This window comes from Buceros rhinoceros, unplaced genomic scaffold (genome assembly GCF_000710305.1).
Source record: "Buceros rhinoceros silvestris isolate BGI_N320 unplaced genomic scaffold, ASM71030v1 scaffold15734, whole genome shotgun sequence".
NCBI lineage: Eukaryota > Metazoa > Chordata > Aves > Bucerotiformes > Bucerotidae > Buceros > Buceros rhinoceros.
Genome location: NW_010407781.1, coordinates 2,031 through 20,606, shown reverse-complemented (window position 1 = coordinate 20,606; position 18,576 = coordinate 2,031). Strand labels below are relative to the sequence as shown.

General features: G+C 43.3%; 1 protein-coding gene across 1 annotated transcript in view; it reads right to left on the bottom strand.

The window, feature by feature from the left end:
• AUTS2 (autism susceptibility candidate 2) overlaps positions 1-18,576 on the bottom strand; it is a gene marked incomplete at its 5' end in the record, with an annotated part of 25,526 nt that overhangs the window by 4,923 nt on the left and 2,027 nt on the right. Inside the window, 10 exons of the mRNA XM_010134621.1 lie at positions 1,407-1,629; positions 2,536-2,619; positions 3,971-4,048; positions 4,566-4,707; positions 8,473-8,544; positions 10,115-10,144; positions 11,811-11,882; positions 13,128-13,223; positions 17,212-17,256; positions 17,728-17,948. Coding sequence (XP_010132923.1) covers positions 1,407-1,629; positions 2,536-2,619; positions 3,971-4,048; positions 4,566-4,707; positions 8,473-8,544; positions 10,115-10,144; positions 11,811-11,882; positions 13,128-13,223; positions 17,212-17,256; positions 17,728-17,948 — 1,063 coding nt within the window. The remainder of the gene's footprint in view (positions 1-1,406; positions 1,630-2,535; positions 2,620-3,970; positions 4,049-4,565; positions 4,708-8,472; positions 8,545-10,114; positions 10,145-11,810; positions 11,883-13,127; positions 13,224-17,211; positions 17,257-17,727; positions 17,949-18,576) is intronic.

Below are 18,576 nucleotides of genomic sequence, written 5' to 3'. Positions count from 1 at the left end.
CAGGAACACTTCATAAGAAACAACAAAACAGCAACTGAAATAATCACATCGCTCTAACTACCCGTAACATTAGTAACTAAACCGCTTTGCCATTCAAGCTAGTAACGTTACTCACATGCTTAAGCATTTTGCAGGAGAGAATCCCCAATTTGTAACAGCAATTTATTTTGAAGCATTAACACCAGACATGAAAATAATGAAGCTATGCTACCAAACAGAAAATATTCCAAATGGAAAATGTAGGTGAAAAGATCTGTAGTTTGACTTGCTCTTCACATTTTACAACATCATTGAAAAGCTCTTACATGTATTTTCAGAATATCTAATGAGTTAGCATAACTTCTTTTAGAAAAGGCTACTAATGCGTATATTTGGGTTAGTGACAGAGAAGCCAGAAAAGCATATCTCCTAAATATTCTTTTATGTTAAAAAACTAGAAACAAATAGCCATTATGTAGTAATGTGCAAACTTCACAGGAAAGCCATTAAGCCACAACTGAAAAAGCTGAAATCAGCCTCTCTGCATTTTTCAAGGAAGTCATGACACTTGCTGAATGGCAAATTCTTATAATTTGGCACTTAAATGTTAAGAGGAATTGTTACTGCGTTAACTATATAATGGGAACAGTCCTGACAAAAAAAATATGACCAGGTTTTACTTTCCATTAACCCTTCCCAGCCTGGACATGTTAATGTGCAAGTCCATGAAAAACACAGAATAAAACCTGTGCTTGAAGGCGTGTAACAGCAGCGCATGTGTGTGTGGCTCTTATACACGAGGGGAACTGAGGTTGCTTTAATGAAGTGCATGCACTGAAACTTACTGTGGTATTGGAACATGACATCCCCAGGGCATTTTACACTGTTCAAATTTCACAATTAGAATTAGAAATTAGAATGTCACCAGTGGACCCTCTGGTCAGTCCCTTTTTGCAGAGAGAGGTAGCGATACCTGATTTGCAGACAAGGTCCAATTTACAAAGTTATTTAAGTATTAGAAGGTGCAGATAGGTGTCTGATGGATTTCATAATGCTTTTTTCACCCTGTCAGGCACTATCTACACATTAAGTCTTCAGAAGACCTACGACAGTGTGACCCACAAGGGAACAGAGTGTGTGGGTCTGATTCTGTTCTCACTCGACACTGCCTGAACTCTGCTCCAGCAAAGCTCCTTCTGATGAAGTGTGGCGCAAGCGAGAAGAGAAACAGATGCCAGAAAAAAACAGCCGAGTTAGAAACCTGCATCTCGCGTAGTGCCTCGCATCGCAGGCAGCCACAGTGTCAGCTCTCCACGCGTCCCTCCGGTGAAGCTCTGGTTTAACAATGTGCCAGGCTGGGAAGGGTTAAAAGCGGAACGGAGCCCCAAGCTTTGAACTAGACAATTCTTGGAAGTGTTCTTTCGTACCTTTCTTTGTCATCTTTACTAACAGATGAGTCTCGTTTATCTACATCTCTATCTCTGTCATGAGCTGCAGCAGATGAACTGCGCTCCAGCTCTCCTGGCTTCAGCCAGGGCGGAGGGGTCGGGAACGAAGGAGGAGTTCGGTGCAGTCGGTTCCAGGGCTCGTGAGGGTTGCTAAAGCTCTGCATACTGGGGCCATCCTTGTGGCCGAACATTGAGTTGGGTGCTGAAATGGTGAAGTGGAAAACAAAAAGGTTTAAGAAAAAGGTATGCTCTAGTGAAGGTACTTACCAAAACAACTTTTACAGCACTCAGAGTTAAAATGAATACATATTATTGGGAGCTGGAAAAGGAAAGGAAATTAACAGAGATTCATTAGAGGGTCTCATTCCTAAACATGGGCAGGCATCTGACAGCGCTTTTAATTGGAAAGGGAAATGCTGTGGATAAAATCGACAAGGGATGAGGTAGTAAGAGAAAAGTGACAATGATCCTTATTCCAAAGAGTCTGGAGTCATCAGGAAATGACCATCATTTTGGACTATAAATAACGGAACTTGTTGCATTTGATCCTGAACCAAAGTAAAAGAATGTGTGACTGAAATCATGCCAGATCTCAAGCATGGGAGAGAGTGATTTTTAAAAGGATGATTTTTTTTTGTGACTGGCCAAATCTAGAGAAATGTTGATGACCCTGGACAAATAAATGCAGGTTAGTGATCTTTTCCAGGCACATGGCCTGGATAACTGGTGAGAAAAGAAAAAAACCCAAATGTTCCATCCACAGCGAGGGATGCTGCACACATCAACTATTTTTGAACATGCAACAAAACCATGGGAAATTTCACAACCTCCTTAGACTCACAGGTTCTGTTTCTTTCTAATTTCTGAATGATGTAATGGTGACATTTAGCACTACGTTGAACCCAAACTATTAAGTGACTAATAGAAAATAATTTACTGATGGCTAAAAAAATACTGTTAATTAGAAGAAAAAGATTGCTTTCTAAATTCCCATCTCGTAGTGGTAAGTGGTCTAAGCAACTGGTAAACAAGGCAGCAAACAGCCACCACCACTCAATATCCTGAATTACACAGCAAACAGCAATTCATAAACAAAGAGGTTACTCACTAACTGTCGGGTTCCCGAGTCCCCCAAAGGCATTACTACCCACGGCAGTGAGACCGCTGAAGGAAGCCGGTCGATTGAAAGGCTCTGCAAACCAACAGAAACAGGCGTGTTGGGGATTAGGATGAAGCATTAGCGTGTTATCAACTGCATTACATCTGCGTGAAAGCTCAGTCTGTGCCCATCGGTGGTTGAACATCACCCTCCCACAACACACCAGTGACTGCGGGGGGCGGGGAATGACATAAAAAACATTTTTTTTCAATCCTCTTGCTAGAAAAACTTCCCCATCAAATTAAAACAAGATGTTAAAACAAACGCGGTATTGAGGCCTGTACTTCAGCGCAAGTAGCTACTTAACTTAAAACCTGCAACATCTCCATTTTTATTTCCTTTTATTCCTTTCCAATTCATGTCCATAGTCTCTCTCTTGGCTAGTGAGACTATTATTAACTCTGGCAACCGTACCCCAAACACCTTCAGACCATAGCTCCTAAACCGCAGCCAGATAAAAATAAAATGTCCTGTTACACTGATACATCACGCTGACCTGAACACTTTGATATTCTCTTGGTATTTATTGCTAATACTGTAAGAAAAACTAGTATGGACTGAAAAATACTGGGATGACTTTTTTAGTAGTTAATGCATGCAGGGTAGAGGTAAGTCATAGGAAGCAAATTCACTTCTCACTTTCTTTTGGAGAAGACTAATGACTTTGATGAAACTACTTCTGCTAAACACCAGCACAGAGAAGAGGAAGATCAATCCCAGCATTTGCTACAGGCAGCTGAGTGCAGAATGACAAACCTACACCCGGAGTGTGCTGTGTCAGTTTGGTGATGTCCCAAACCCTTCCCTATGCAAAATAACAGCCCGAGTAGAGCCTTGATCTCGGATGCTCCTTAGGCAGCAGAACCCCTCATTCCAGCCTCAGTTAGAAAGGAAATAACGACACTTGGCAACTTGGGTGGTTCTATTCTTAAACGTGTACTCAGTAATTTTCACTTACAGACATATTTAAGGCCAGATCACAGATTTTAAGGGTATCTTTCCCACTCAAACAGAAAAGCAGACATCTAAGTAGGAGTTAGGAAAAGAAACACCTCTCTGAGCCAAAGCCTTAACTTTAAGGCTTTTTTTTTTTTTTGACTGGTTATAAACACAACTACAGTGAACCCTAACCCAGCCCTGTCACTCCGCTCCTGTAACATCCACACTGGTTTCAGAAGTATTTCAAAACACGCTGTCAGTGCTACTATTATGTGTATTTAGCGCTGCTGCTTGGGTAATAGCTACAATTAAATGGCTGAAACGTGCAATTTGTAAAGGTTAAGTAGGCAGGAGACTCAAAGAGCCTCCACATGGGAAACCTCTACTCATCTCAGTGGTCAGTGTGTGTTACTTCTGCTGTTAGACAGCTGCAGAGAGAACGTACCTAAGTGAGCAGCTGGGTTGAGGAAGTTGCTGTGGTGAGGTGGTGGGCCGAAAGGGGTGCCGGCTGGGTGACCCCCACCTGCCAAAACAAAGCAAAAAAAAGCTCAGAAAGGGACTGAGGGTGCTCTGGGCTTGACTATCGTGTCTTAAATGGCAGCTCATGTGAGCAGCGATCGCTATTTGCTGGGCGGGGGGCTCTCTGGTTAGGGTCCTGGGGAAATAGCAGCTGCTTTTCTAAACAGAAATTCTCAGATGGAATATAAGAGGCTGGGGAGAGAATATTTCAATGAGGAGGAAAAAAAGGGCATGCAAAATACAACTTATTTCCAACCTGTCATCTCCAGGATGCATCGGACATCACTGTGTGAAGAAATGCTCCTCCATTTACTACCTGTACGGCATTTCAGCGGGTTGGGCTTTTTTGAAAGCACATAGAATGATTTTAAAATATTTATCAAATAGACTAGTAGCCCCTGGCACGTCTTGCCAAGAGTTCATAAGCCAAAGCGAATGGGAAATTTCCTTTTAACATGGCAAGTACGAGCACTTTAATGAGAGGATGCCACAAGGAGGAGATTTCACTTATCACTACTCACTGGCTGTGGAGAAGAGAGTCGAAGGCCGGGCCAGGTCATGGGGGTGGTGGATGGCTCCAAAAAGGCTGGGGCCTGGTGGCCTGCTCAGAAATTCAGGTTTCAGGCCGAAGTCCAGCTTGTGCGGATCAGACTGCATCTGTTTCTGAAATGTAAAAACAGGATTTGGAAGAGATTGTCCTAAGAGACAGCAGTAAAAGGCACTTTCAGAATGATGGGGGTATAGCACTTTATTCACACTGACATTTTAACAACAGTATTAGTTTTTGGGACCCTGAGCATAGCTGCACAGCTGTTTTCCTGGAAAGAGGGACGTAAAGTAGAGAGAGGAAAATCTCAGGCTCACAATGCACATCTCCCACAAATTTCAACAGCATTTTCACACACACTCCTGTCCATCCCTCCAGAGGAAAGCATTCCAGCATAGACCTGACTTAAAGAACAATCATAAACATCTTTGAAGAGGCCTCCAGACTCTTGCTTAGCAGTAAGAATAGGTCTGTCTTAAAATAACAAAACCCAAGGTGAAGAGAAGGTTTAGTTGGGAGCTGATGCCAGGCGGGCAGGCGTGTCAAAAGCTGGGTGAAAGCGCACAGGCCCGGCTGGCAGCTGACCCTCTTCCCGCTGCAGGAATCTCTTGCCAGACAGTTATGGCAGGGACGAGTCAACAGACCCCAGAACCATGCACGTGAAATGCAAAGCTGCCACCAAGAAACTCCTGATGCAGTGCATCTTCCCGTGCCTCCAAGACTGCAAGCGAGCAAGCCGGGGGCTGAAATGAATCCACTCACAGATGAAGCGTATTTGAGTCCAGAGAGCAGAACTCCCATGCCTGCCTGCTCTCCACATTCAAAGCACTGTAAGTTGCTGCCTTTATTGATACGGTATTCAAATCTTTTCTATTCTTTTCTAAGGTAAATTTGGTGAGGTGGCTGGATGGTAAATGCTAAGTGGATGAAAGATGGGCTCTTCTTTGTGCCACATACTCATTTTAGTGGTCCCTACTGCAACAGCTTTGTAGTATGAAGAGGAAACCCAAATTCCCATTCACCTGTGCTGCCGAACTCCCTAAACACAGATTGGGGATTAACTGTGCAGGTCAGCTGAAAGGATTTACAAATGCGTAACACCGAACCACTAGCTCTTCACAGTAATTCTGGAGCATGTTACGCTTTATAAATCAGTATTTAATACTCCGCCAGCTCAGGGTACCGACCATTACAATGATGTAAATATGCATATTAAAAAGTTATGAGCAAGTTAGTGTGCATGCCTAGTAGTTGTTTTTCAAGTGATAGTAACATGTCGATGTCGCTAAGAGAACAAAAACAGAAAAAAAGAATAAATAAAGATTTCATCAATGTTTTCAGATAATGGCCAGCAAGAATATCAAAATGGTAAAGACGGCCAAGTTAAGGTCATGTCTTTTAAGAAAGTGACACTGTAGGGCTTTAATAATGGAAAAAAGTTCAGAAAATACAAATGCCTTAGTTGAAGCCTGTGTGCCAGATTTTTTATGCTGTGAACTCTCTTTATTCTTCTTCTTAACAGCCAAGACCTAAACCTCTGACAGACATTATTCAGAACAGCAAAAGCTGCCTGAAACTTTAATTGCAGCCGTATGAATGGTGCTGATCTGAATAATGAAAAACTCCCATCTGAAGAGGAACAGGAATATCACAGATGTGTTAAAAGATTTTTGGATGTGTTGGTTTACCTTAAAACAGTACCAAAGAGAACTGAGCAGACTGGTTTTATCCCCAGTTGCTCACCAGAAGAGCACCCTGCTTGATGCTAATCCTTACAAAACGCACAATGCCTTAACTCAGGACTCACTAAAATCACTGTAATCGTCTGCGCTAATGTCATGGCATGTTAGATTGGGCCTAAAAGAGACAGGGCCAATTACAGAGCATAAACTCTCTCCTGAGTCAGGCCAGTAACGCACTGGTCCGTCTAGGAGGAGTGTACACTTGCTTTGTGCCCAGAGCCAGGATGCAGTTTGAGCTGCAGCCTGGGTGCGCAGACAGGTTACGCAGGTCTGAACCGTGTCTCAGTGCAGAGGTATCAGCAGGCAAACAGCATCCAGAGCAACATGCAATTTCTCCTGGGGTCAGGAAGGTTGTGTTTTAAAGTTTCCTATCTCACCTGCTTCTCCACTGGCTGCTCTTGTCCTCTGAAAGCAATTACTAGAGGGCCAGAGAGTTAGCAATTCTTCCTTGCTTTGTAAGCGGCCTGGTGGCACTGCACGCCAGCCTGAAATCTCTGAGTAAATCTGTTTTATTCCCTGTTCTATGGTCAGGCAGCATCTTTGGCTCGTGCAGAAGAAAAGGCACCTTCAAAACCTTGGGCTAGAAGGAGAAATCATTCTGGATGAGCCTTCAGCCAGAGACTTCGCACTTCATGCTCGCGTGCAGACAGGAAGACTTCGTTCCCGTGTGGGAGTCTGACCAGACCTAATTTTTTGACTGAACTGAGATAGTGAAATACACTTCCCGATTATTCTTGAAATTATCATCATGCAAAAAGTCAAGTAACATCCTTTCCTATGCTTTTGGCCTTTACTCCTGCTTTTTTAACATGCGAGATAGTAAAGTATTAGGTAAAAGGAGTGGCTGCATGAAAAGGGCATTTACTCTGAGTTATAAATACACCAGTTTGACCTCTCCCTGAATATCAGATCAAGGAAGATTCAAAGGACATAGATAGCATGGGAATAATAATTTCATTTCAAGAAAATACCTTTTCAATAAAATAAAAAAAGGACATGTAACTCTCCGGGTCTATAATCTTGTCCTTTTTGATAATGGGAAGATGAATGAAGATCACTAGCAGGGGAAAAATAAGGAAACAGAGAAGAGAGATATATCTACTGCAGCAAATTAACCTGTCAACCTTCTTTAAAAGGGATATTTTTAAACACTATTAGCTGCAGGTTTTAGTAGCTGTTCAACATCTTCATATTCTCATAGCACTACAATTCAACTGCATTCAGAGGCTGCAAAGCGCTACGGACTCCTCATTCATTTTACTTTCTAACACAAGCTATTGACTCCCGAAGTACAAGGGTGAACAGCAAAGCACGCCAACCTTTCCTGACTCTCTGAAAAACTTCAGGAGCAGCACAGAATTTTTCAGTGATGAGTACAGTGGAAATATTATAAAGGGAAAGAAACCTTCCCCGCAGGGTCCATGTGCAATGAAAATACAGTTAAAGAAAGAATGGAAATACCCTAACTATTAAATCAATAACGGATTAGTTCTTCTCTGACATCTGTTTGAGGACAGCCTAAGCTGGCCATGGCCCTTACCCCTGAAGTCTCAAAGCACGTGTAACAGAGAAAGATGTCCACCCCTTGGCCTTTGGTGCAATGAGCCAGTGTCTGGACAACATCACTTCACTGGAAAGGCTGCATCTGCCTGACCAGCCCAGACACAGACAGGTGCTATGAGATGTGAACAAAGACTGACGGGAGCCTGCGCAGCCACACTGGATAAGGCATCTTAGAGAAATCTTCCCGTGCCGCCTTCTGTCCGTGAACACTAATAAGAGGAATGGGATGCATGTGCTTAGCTTCTCCAGACTGCAAAAAAATTAATCTTGATATGTTTGTGTCTTCAGCCATAAATAAAAGCAATGTTGTCGCTCACAGGAACACCCACTTAGCTCTTCCCAGCTACAAAACGGTTGTTATCACCTAAGATCTGGTGTCTGCACCAAGGCATCACAGACATTCCTTTGAGACTCTACCTTTAGGTTTTTAATTCCGATGTGCCATTGCTAGGAGAGGGAAGGTTATGCTACAACGCTACCACGGCACAGAACTGCTAACAGCGAGTGGCAACCTCCTCCCCTCACAGGTTTGTGCTATGCAATTCACCTGAGATTCCAGCGTGCCCAGAGACTGACCTTGACTTTCTGTTGGTGATGGTATATCTGCCAGGCGATGTGAACATGCATAGCGCACCACTTTCCAGGTTTCTGGAAAAAAAACAGAGGGATACGATGGGAATCAGTAACTTTCAAAAACCTGTGATACTTTATTCTAGTTCTAGCAACTCTTGCCAACCCTCGGCCCAGTCTGCTTTTGTCTAAGGGACTCCCCATGTCAAGAAGACTGAAAGCAGTGCTTTCCCTCTCCGCCTTCTTGGGAAGCCAGAAAAGCAAAGAATTTGTCACTTGCTAAGAAATCCAGGAATGCTCCTGGTCACTCTCCTCTCCAGATAAACTCGTGCTCAGGTTTTACGCGCTCCTGCAGCCTTCTGATGCCGCCAGCTGAGAACGCAGCCTATGCTGCTGAAATCGGTGAAACTCGCCCAGTTAGCAGCTGCTCTGCACAGCTGGATTGCTTCACAGCTGCACGTGGAGCTCAGTTCCGAACGTGGAGCTATTCCAACACTGGTCTTTCCACCAACAGATGAACATTAAAGCACTTTGAAAGATCACCCTGGTTTTCAAAGCGAATCTGACCCCCTCATATAATCGGTGGTCTGTACCTCCAAAACTCTGGCTGATAAATATACTGAAAAAGTTGGGGATCAGACAATTCACCCTGGGAAGGCTCTCTGCATCCCTCCTGTCACCACGCTTGTAAATCATGGGGAGAAGAAAGGGAGGGAAGAACCAGAAAGCTGTTTGGGTTTTCTTGTTGATGTTGTGCTTCATTTCCAGGACATCTGGAAATCTTGTCTGACGAAGAATCACTCAGGATATATTTCCTCCAATCTTGTTTTTTAGGGGTTTGTACTTAACTACACAACTAATGATTCCTGCAGATTTAAAAATAATCACAGGAATTCAAGCAGCTCCTCAAGATATTGGTAACTTAAATGCTTCAAAAACAATGGCATGTGGTCTGCCCTCTATTTCCAGGTGTACAGCAACCAACAATTAAACCCACAAAACAGGAAACCCATCTCTCACACATACTGCCCTAAACTCGAGCCTTTTGCTTATTCACAGCAACTGGCCGTGCTAGTGGTTTAATACCTTCACTTGGTTGGTTCCATCAAAACCTAGACCTCCTTGAACATGCTGAAAAATTAACCAAAAAAACCCATGTGGATCACTGAAAGACTGGATCTTTTGATCCTTATTTCTAAAATATTTTGTGTTTCAAGTGGATTGTTTGTCTATACTTCACAGTAAGATAACTGGGTAGGAAGTACCGTACTGAAAACGCACAGTAAATAAAAAATAAAAAGCAAAATCCTCCAGACTACAGCGAAATGTGGGGAGAATCACTGCCAGGGCAGGTCTCTAGGATTTGGCTCAGGAAATCTTGTAAGCCAGCACGACGGAAGGATTATCAGTATTCAATCTCTAGCACTCCTGCTAGGGGTTGCCCAAGAAGAACTGAAAAATTCCAGCTTTGAAACTCTGTTTTCCTGGAGCGACCACAAGATGCGCACAAAGGCCTGACCATGCTGCTCCACAAACATGGTGTGAAAAAGCCAAGACGAGACACGGCCCTGCTTTATAATTAGTCTGCTGCTTTAACCCGGCGGGACTGAGACGAGCTTGACAAACTGTATCACAGAAGATTCCTTACCCTCAACATGGGCCTGAACGGATCTGTCAACTGTGAAGAAGAAATGACAGCTTGGTTACATGCCTGTCACTCAAACAATTGCTCTAATTAACAAATTTGTATTGCTTCATTAAGAGACAAAATTAAAATGTTATAATTTTACTTTCAAATGAAGCTCTTTTGGGTAATAATTAGTCCTCAGCCTCCATATTCGAGCCGGTCTCCCTCCCCCCATGGCTGTTGTACCTAAGTGTTGACAAGCAACTAAACAAGCCTCACACGGAGCGCTCTGTCCTCTGGCATCACCATTAATTTGTTGATTTAATGCTATAAAAATGCCTGGTTAACTGCTCTGAAGACAAACACAGATGTATCCTTTGGGCAAACTTCTGTTCTCATTTTTCAAAGCTGCTCAGCTATGAGAAGGTTGACTGTGCCCCTTTCTCACATGACCTGGGTTGGAAAACCACAGTTTCAGACGAGGCCCTGCCAACCAGGGACTGTCTGTCCACCGGCTATGGCATTAGCTCCTGGACGGGGACATTCACACAGCCATCACTGACTGACTGCTTGCCTGCTCTGCTCCCTGTCACACAGCGGCTTTGCCTTCAATATTTTTCATGCTGCAACAGATGCTGGTGAGCAGGGGCTGTATAAAAACCTGATTTTCTCATTATTATTTTTGTTTGTGGCCTGTTTTTTTGAGGGTAGATTATTCTCTTACTCTCCTTTTTTGCTCAAATTTCATCAATTAATGCTGGAAAATAGATTAAATTTATTGGCTATTTCTCATTTGTTTTGGATTTTCTGTTTTGAAATGCAAAACTAAAGGTGTAAGAGGTACTTTGCAGATGCAGTGATGGCACAATACATCATCTTGAAATAACCAAACTATAGTTGAAAGGGAGCATAAAGCTAAATTACTTAGTGATGAGAGGCTCTAGTTATCTTTTCAATTACATAGAATAAACAGGAACAAACCTCCATGGTTCCTTTTGGTATAAAGCTCAACTGTAGCACCAGTTCAGAGCAAACCAAGTACTGGAACTTGACATAACTCAGAGAAAACAGCTCTGCTGTATGTACAAGTTTAGCCATAGCACAGCATGGATTTTTAAGGAGTGGTCCCCACTGCTTCTGTCAGAGAGTTCTGCTAGAAAGATGACATTCCTCTCTGCAGATAACGTGTATTAATTCAAACATGCAAACAACCCACAGGCATTCGCAAAGAATGGAGAAAGGCTGAGACGATAAATGCTGCTCACATACGCTAGAACTCAAAAATCCAGAGGTGCCAAGTGATCAGTAAGGAGCATCCGCATTTCACGGGTGCAATCGATGACACAGTAACCAAGGGAGTAACTGTCACTACCCGCATTGAAAACAATTACAGAAGATAAACACAAATCTTGTACATTTCTAGGCTGAACTGGACTTTTATGCCTTTAGCCCAGCCCTGGGCTTGTGAGCGACCTGCTGACAGCAGGGGAAGAGCCTCCTATTCTGTACTATCTGCTTTTGCTAACGACGAACAGAGCGAGGGTCAGGATATAAGCTGTACTCATACAACTCCTCTAGTTCTCACTGACTTCAACCATTCAGATTAAGCTTTAGTTTTAGGATGTACATTTGGACGTGTTGCAGATGCTAGCTCTAGCATTCCAGGTTTTCAGGAGGACTAGCTGCACTTGAGAAAAAGAAAACATTTTCTACAGACCCGTGGATCTTTCTGTAGAAGGGTGTGTGGGACAGTTCCGGGCCTGGCTGCAACATCAATAGGATTGGAAGTCTAGAAATAGCACAAGGAAAGAGAGCATTAATGAGTATCACAATGTACAAAAGCAACAGAAAGTGAACAATACTACTTCTTTATCATTACCATTGCCTAAGCGATGCAGATAAACGTTTTGAAGAGGAAAGGATAACTGGTGTAATCCACTTGCATGTACAACTTCCGTTGTCCACCAACTTCCCATTAGTTTCATCCAAAACACGTGAGGGAACGTGACTGTTTACACTGGCCGCTACTGAAAACCTGACTAGGATCATGCTCATGATACGGCCCCTCAAGTAGTATTTGGAGGAGCCAGCTTGTGCTCTGCTGCTTATCCATAACGCACTGGAACTGGCTAAAGCTGCTACCCTGACTGAGAGCGCACAAAGCATCACTCCTCTCTCTAGTCACTGTACGAGGATCTGAACTCCACCCACAATGAGCTGTTACCATACAGACATGAGGAAAAAGCAACACCCAGTTGGAAAAAAAATTAAAGCTTTCCTCAGGATTTCAATGTAAATATTCAGCTAATGTAACAAAATGCAGCTTTGTGAACCCAAACCATAAACCCACTACATTAAGACAGAGCGTCTCCCTACATTAAAATGAAGAAAAAAACCAAATCAGCTATAGTGTAACGAACAATTAAGTAACAGAGTTGTTAACAGTCTGATTACCATACACACAAAGAATCCCACTAATGAACTGCAATTTCCATATTCAGTCATTACGGTGAAGGGCCAATTTAAGAAAGAAGGTGTCTTCTCTGCAGAAATTTCCATCCTGATTTCGGTCTTTAGTTGCAGAGACTACAGACTGCGATTTCCTCCCACTTATAAATCAAGAGAGACTTCATGAAAACAAAAGGAAAATAACCCCACACTCATCACATTTATCTATCCTGGCTATCACAAACGAGAGGAGAACTACAGCAGTGTGGTGGAGCTGTAAGGTAATTATGGAAATGAGTAAACAGTAATGATAAAATCCTGATTATAACATGACCTTACATCAGTGGGTACTACCCAAGAACTATATTGCTTCCAAGTTAACTATGCCTTTAGATACATGTTTCTAAAACGAGCAGAGATCTGTCTGACCCTACTGAGAAATAACTTCTCTTCGTAGTGAATTTGGAAAAGCCAATTGTCCTCTGTGCAATTAGGCTGTAGTTCAGATCAAAACTGCTCCAGAACCTGAGCCACACGCTAACCATAAACCTGGCTCCCACCACCAGCACATGTGAGTATTTCTCACCTTGGGTTGAAATGCTCCTTGTAGGGAGCCAAAGGGGCCAGTCGGAGGAATCATGGGAGGAATCCCTGATACAGCTGGAGGATAGGAGTGAAACAGCTGGAACAGAGAGAGAGAAGAACGTAAGTACAAGTGCACGTCCAAAGGAAGGCAGGAAGCTGAAGAGGACAGAGAAAGCGTTCCTGCGTAACATTAGGGAAATGGTACATGGAGAAACAGAAGCGTTGAAGAAGTGATCTCGTTACAACAATGTTAGTTAAGCAGTCAATGAAATGTTCACAAATGTCATGATGTTTAGAGCTTAAAAGCAGTTCCAAAATCATAAAGCAGCAACCTGACCCCCGGACTAGCCATCATAGCATAAGAGCCTTTTTTCCTCCAACTATTAATTTTTAAATTCGATAAAAATTTTAAATGGTCTCTGTTTGAGAAGAGAAAATGCAGAATACCGAGCCAAATAAAACTCAGAAAACTACTACTTAAGTGGAAAAAACCCCTTGTGAGTTCTAGGCTATTGTATCATTAAAACTCCATTAGTACGTCAGGATTTTAATAGTATCTGCAGGAAATGAGGAAAACACGCACAATTCTTACTCCATTAGGCTGTCTGAGAGGATATCCTGCCACATTTAGCATTACCAGAGAGACAATCTGATTTACTAAATATTATCATTTAAACAAAACGCTGAGGAAGAATCCTCTCGAAAATTTAAGGTACTGTTTTTATAAAGACAGACTACTAAGCCTAAAGAAGTGCTCATCTCCATGGACATCTCTGATCCCTGCGTATCTGCTCTGAGGGGATTTAGAACAAAGAGACAGCGGTTCTGTACTAACGCAGACAAACACGGGGGATACAAGTAAACCGCAACCACCAAATCGCATCTTGTCTCTGTGGTCGGGCTGGGAGTCTTTTACTCGCGCTGAAACACAGTCAACTCGCCCAATTCCATGGAAAATGCTGACAAGACACGCAAAACGGCTTTCTGGTAGGAGCTGGGGTTCAGACCGTCACACTCCACACACATTCTCACTGTGAAGCCTCAGGATCTCACAGGGGGATGGCTGCACCCTCCGCTGGTTTTGCCACCCAAAAGCTACAGGGATTACTGGCTGACAGGAATTTGCCTCTCAACGCCGCTGACCAAAGGTCTATCTACTGTACGCTACTTTTAAGATCAAAATAAATGAGTTAATGGCCAATCGAAGAGAAGCAGGACTGGGCAAAGTAAAAGACTGGACATGTGGAGCTGGCAAACGCTGAGGAACTCACATCCCAGCGTAAATCAGTATCACAAAGTTCTGATGAATTTGTTTATGAAAGGCATATGTAAGTGCTTTTCTTAATCGTTCTTCCTTCCACTAGCTTATTTTGCAAGGTCGTTTATTCATATTCTATGTACTGAAAGCTGAGAAAATATTTCAGTATTTCAGAGGTTAACAAAAGATTTTCTCAGTTTAAAAGCACGGTATCAAGTCTCCTTTCGTAACACACTTCTGTTGTTGTTTTTAATTCTGTTTAATTTGGACCTGCTCCATTCAGTGATGCAGAGGCGTCTTTAGATTAGTTGATACTGAACTGTAGGTTTTTGAGAAATCATTAAGAGACGCATGTCCTCATTTACAATAACATCTAATGAGTAAAATGTGTTTTAAATCCTCTGGTGTCTTCTGCATTGAATTCTGTGAGTAACGGTCTAATTCCAAACGATAGAAAGGGACGTAATATTTAATATTCTATTGGCTATGACTAACAATAAAGAATGCTTTCCTTAGAGTTTTATAACAACTGGTAAGTTAACTAAATGTGACCTTTCCTCAAAGTCAAAATTATTAATAAAATACAAATATTTTATCTCCAGGATCTCTTTGTATGAGTTAAATTCCTTCAGTTTTCAAATACATCTTTCACAGTCACTGCTTCCTTTTCCTCCCTCTCTTTTGAGCAACATTTTCCCCTTCTAGCTTTCTTCAGGGGACGATGTCGTACCCACAGTGTTCCTGGGGCCAGGTAACGTAACACTAAACCAGACCCAGCATTACCTGTAGGTAAAGTAAAGCCTCAGTGTGCCTCGGTAAGGCTCCCCCCAAAGGAGTGACTGTAAAATCAAAGATGCCAAGAAATCTCTACATGAGCTTCTGTGTGAGCAGTGTGCCCTGTTCTAAAGCAGACTGATTGTCAGGAAACAGACTTTGTTCCCCTGCCAAGTTCTCTCACTGCTTTAAAAGCACTTTAAAAGCACAGCTTTTTTAAGATACCTGAATTCTTGGTGTGGATCTACAGTGGAAACTCTTGTCACTAGGAAAAGGAAGCAACACAGTTTCCCAACCCTTCTACACCAGGAGAAGCCCGCTCGGCTGTGCACTTACACCAGCAGACAAATGAGTTTAATACTGCAGCTGCTCAGGAAACTGTTACCCATCTGATCTGTAGTATTCCACGAGATCCCTGAAATACCCTGGCGAGTATGGTCCCGCTGACGTCTCGGAAAGACTGGCAATACAATCTAACTTGTAGCCATCACACTGATCTGCTGGCATCAGCTTGCTGAATATCCAACAGAGGCAACAGCGGCTATTTTGCAACCACTTCACAAGGACAAGCCTTTCCGGGAGGCAGGGCAGGGAAGCTCTAATGGACCAGACCTCTGCTGTGGAGCTCTGCCGAGTTCAACAGCACGGCTTGCTGGTGAAGAGAGAACGACGTGAAGCCTTCCCTCATTTTACAGGGGGCAATACCATGACCTTTACAGTTCAGGTACCTGCCAGATTTGTAAAAGATTATGCCACTGGATTTGAACAGCATATACGGTGGAGACTCTTGCTGTGTTTCCTATATTACACATCGACTTCTGTGCTTTATTTGTCCAAAGTTCATTTACCTATTTCCCAGTTCCGCGTTCTTGCTTGAATCAACAAGCCACATTGATGATAATATCTCTTTTGATTCCATGGAAAGCTCAGCACATAAGAGTGCAATTTTGCAAACAATGATGCAAATGAGCAGCATTACCCTTTTGAGTAAAAGTGATTATCGTAGGCTTAAATGTTTGCCTAACTCTCCTAGAGCTCTGATCCTGCAAACACGCAGGTGAAGTTACTCCAGTGAGGTGTCGGAAATTAACAGGACTATTCCCATGTACCACAGGCGTGAGTTGTTTGCAGGAACCGTGTTTAGTCGGTACAGCAGGAAGCATCACACTATCCTCTTAACCAGTCTTTTTGCCCAGTTCCACTTCTAAGCAAAACCAACACATAAAGCCGAGTGCTCTGAAATTTCTGAGTGCTGATGCAGTACTCCTTCTCTCATCAAAATATCATTACTGGATTCAGAAATTCTTGTCATACTCAACCTGATACCTGCCCATGCCAATAAGATGAAGGAAATGCAACCCGTATTTCAGCAGCAAATGAATCAGTAGATTCAAACCCTTAAGAGCAGAAGCTTTACAATTAACTGGAACATTAAAAATCAGTTCATCTCAATAAATAATGGTTTTGGTAGCTCTTAGATAAACACATCTACTGCACAGCTGAATTCATGTCGCTGTCATCAGACTGAGCTTTCAAAACATAACAAGCCCAGTGGATCAGATGTGCCTTTGAAATCTGAAGAATAAGACAAGTCTTCAGATTTTATAAAACAAAATATGGTATATTAGGAAAACTATTAGATTACCTATCCCTGAAGGATTTGTGTGATCGTTCATCATTTCATTTCAAGTTTCTTAGGAAAAACATCAGTCTAAGGGTTTGTGGCACAACTGAAACACAGTGATGAAATTACTGCTCTCTCCTGCTTCATGTAACAGTCAGCTCCTCTGTCTCATCTTTTTCACATCAAACCTGTCTTCAAATGGTGTATGAGTGAGAGATTTTTTGATTGGAAAAGCTGAGACTGCATCTTTATCAGAAACCAGCACCATGAACGCAAGCCTTCGAAAGCCAAAGCAACCAAGAACAATAATGGTAAATCCTGGAGTGATGATTAGGGAGAGATTTGACATTGTGCCACTGATTGAGTGGTGATCCCAACCCACCACAGAAAAGCAGTTAAGTCAGTTTTAAAGAGAGTAATAAAACTCACACTGTGACGGTAGAAGGGGTCAACTTTTGTAGGGTATTTGTCAAACTGCAAAGGGATCAAAGCACAGACTAGTTACTTTATATTTCCTGGCTTTAGTTCTGCTGGTACAATAGAAGACTACTTCTCTAGTCTTTGGCAACCAACAGAGAGGAAAAAATACACAGAAAAATTAGTTGCCAGTGAAACTGTTTGGGATTTTTCTTTCTTTCAGGTAAAACAAGGTCTTTAGGAGACAGCAAACAGGAGGAGGCACTGGCGTGCACCACTCCACGCACTGGGAAGCCCCACTTCAGAGTGCCCCTTCAGCCAGCAGCCTCATCCCTCAGCCCCTGTGCTGCCACCTGAACCTACTGCACACATGACAACCACGAGGAAGGGACAGCCCTTCCTCTCCTACCCAACCATGCCCGGGCAGCAGAGTCCTCCTTTCCCACAACCTGGCAAATTCTGAAATTTTCGTAATAAAGAATAGAGTTGTGCTCTACTTATCCTCACATTTCTGCCTGGGGTACGCACCATGGGTGGTGCTGGCGTTGGCATGATGGCAGTGGGTGGGATGGCGTGAGGGAAAGGCGTGAAGGTGTGCTGGTGTGTGTGTTGGTGTGTGTGCTGGTGCTGGTGCTGATGCTGGTGGAACTCGGTCCTCAGGTACGGTGGCGGGCCCAAGGAGGCCCCGCGATCTGCGCTCTGCGAGGCCAAAAATCGCGTGTTTAGTTCCTGACGGAGAAGATCTTGTTCTGAAATACAAACAGCAAAACAAACCCCCGTGAGCTCAGGGACTTTTCCAGACCTTGTGCCACTTGCTTTTTGCTGGCTCTGGTAGTAATGCTGTCTTTACAACTTCCTGGTGACAAACCACGACACTGTACAGGGTAAGAAAACTCCCTCAGGTCTTCCTCAAAGGCCAGAGAGACAGAAGAGTCTCTCCATCACCTCTCTCTCACAAGGTCTGTCTTCACTACAGCACTCCCCTGAGCTTCAATCCGAGGGTTCTCCCTAAAATTGTATGGACGCGGACACGGTCCTGACCAGGGGAGGAGCTAGGGGTAAGCTGGAGGGAGTAAGCACCGAGTGCTAACACTGCTGCTAACACGAGTACTCTGCTGCGGGGACACAAAACGCTGTTACTCAAGCGCTGATAATTCTCCATTTTCTTTCCCCCAGTTCCCTCTCAGTGACCTGGGAGGAAAGACACTTTACACCTCCCCACAGCTGAAGTCTAAAAGAGCACGTTTTTCTCCACTGATAAAAATCTCCACATCACTCACACAAAACTTTGCACGAACACGAGCTCAGGGCGGCTGCGTGCACAGCCACTGGAGACCTTCCCTCCAGCCAGAGAAGCAATGCTGAGCACAGCCCACA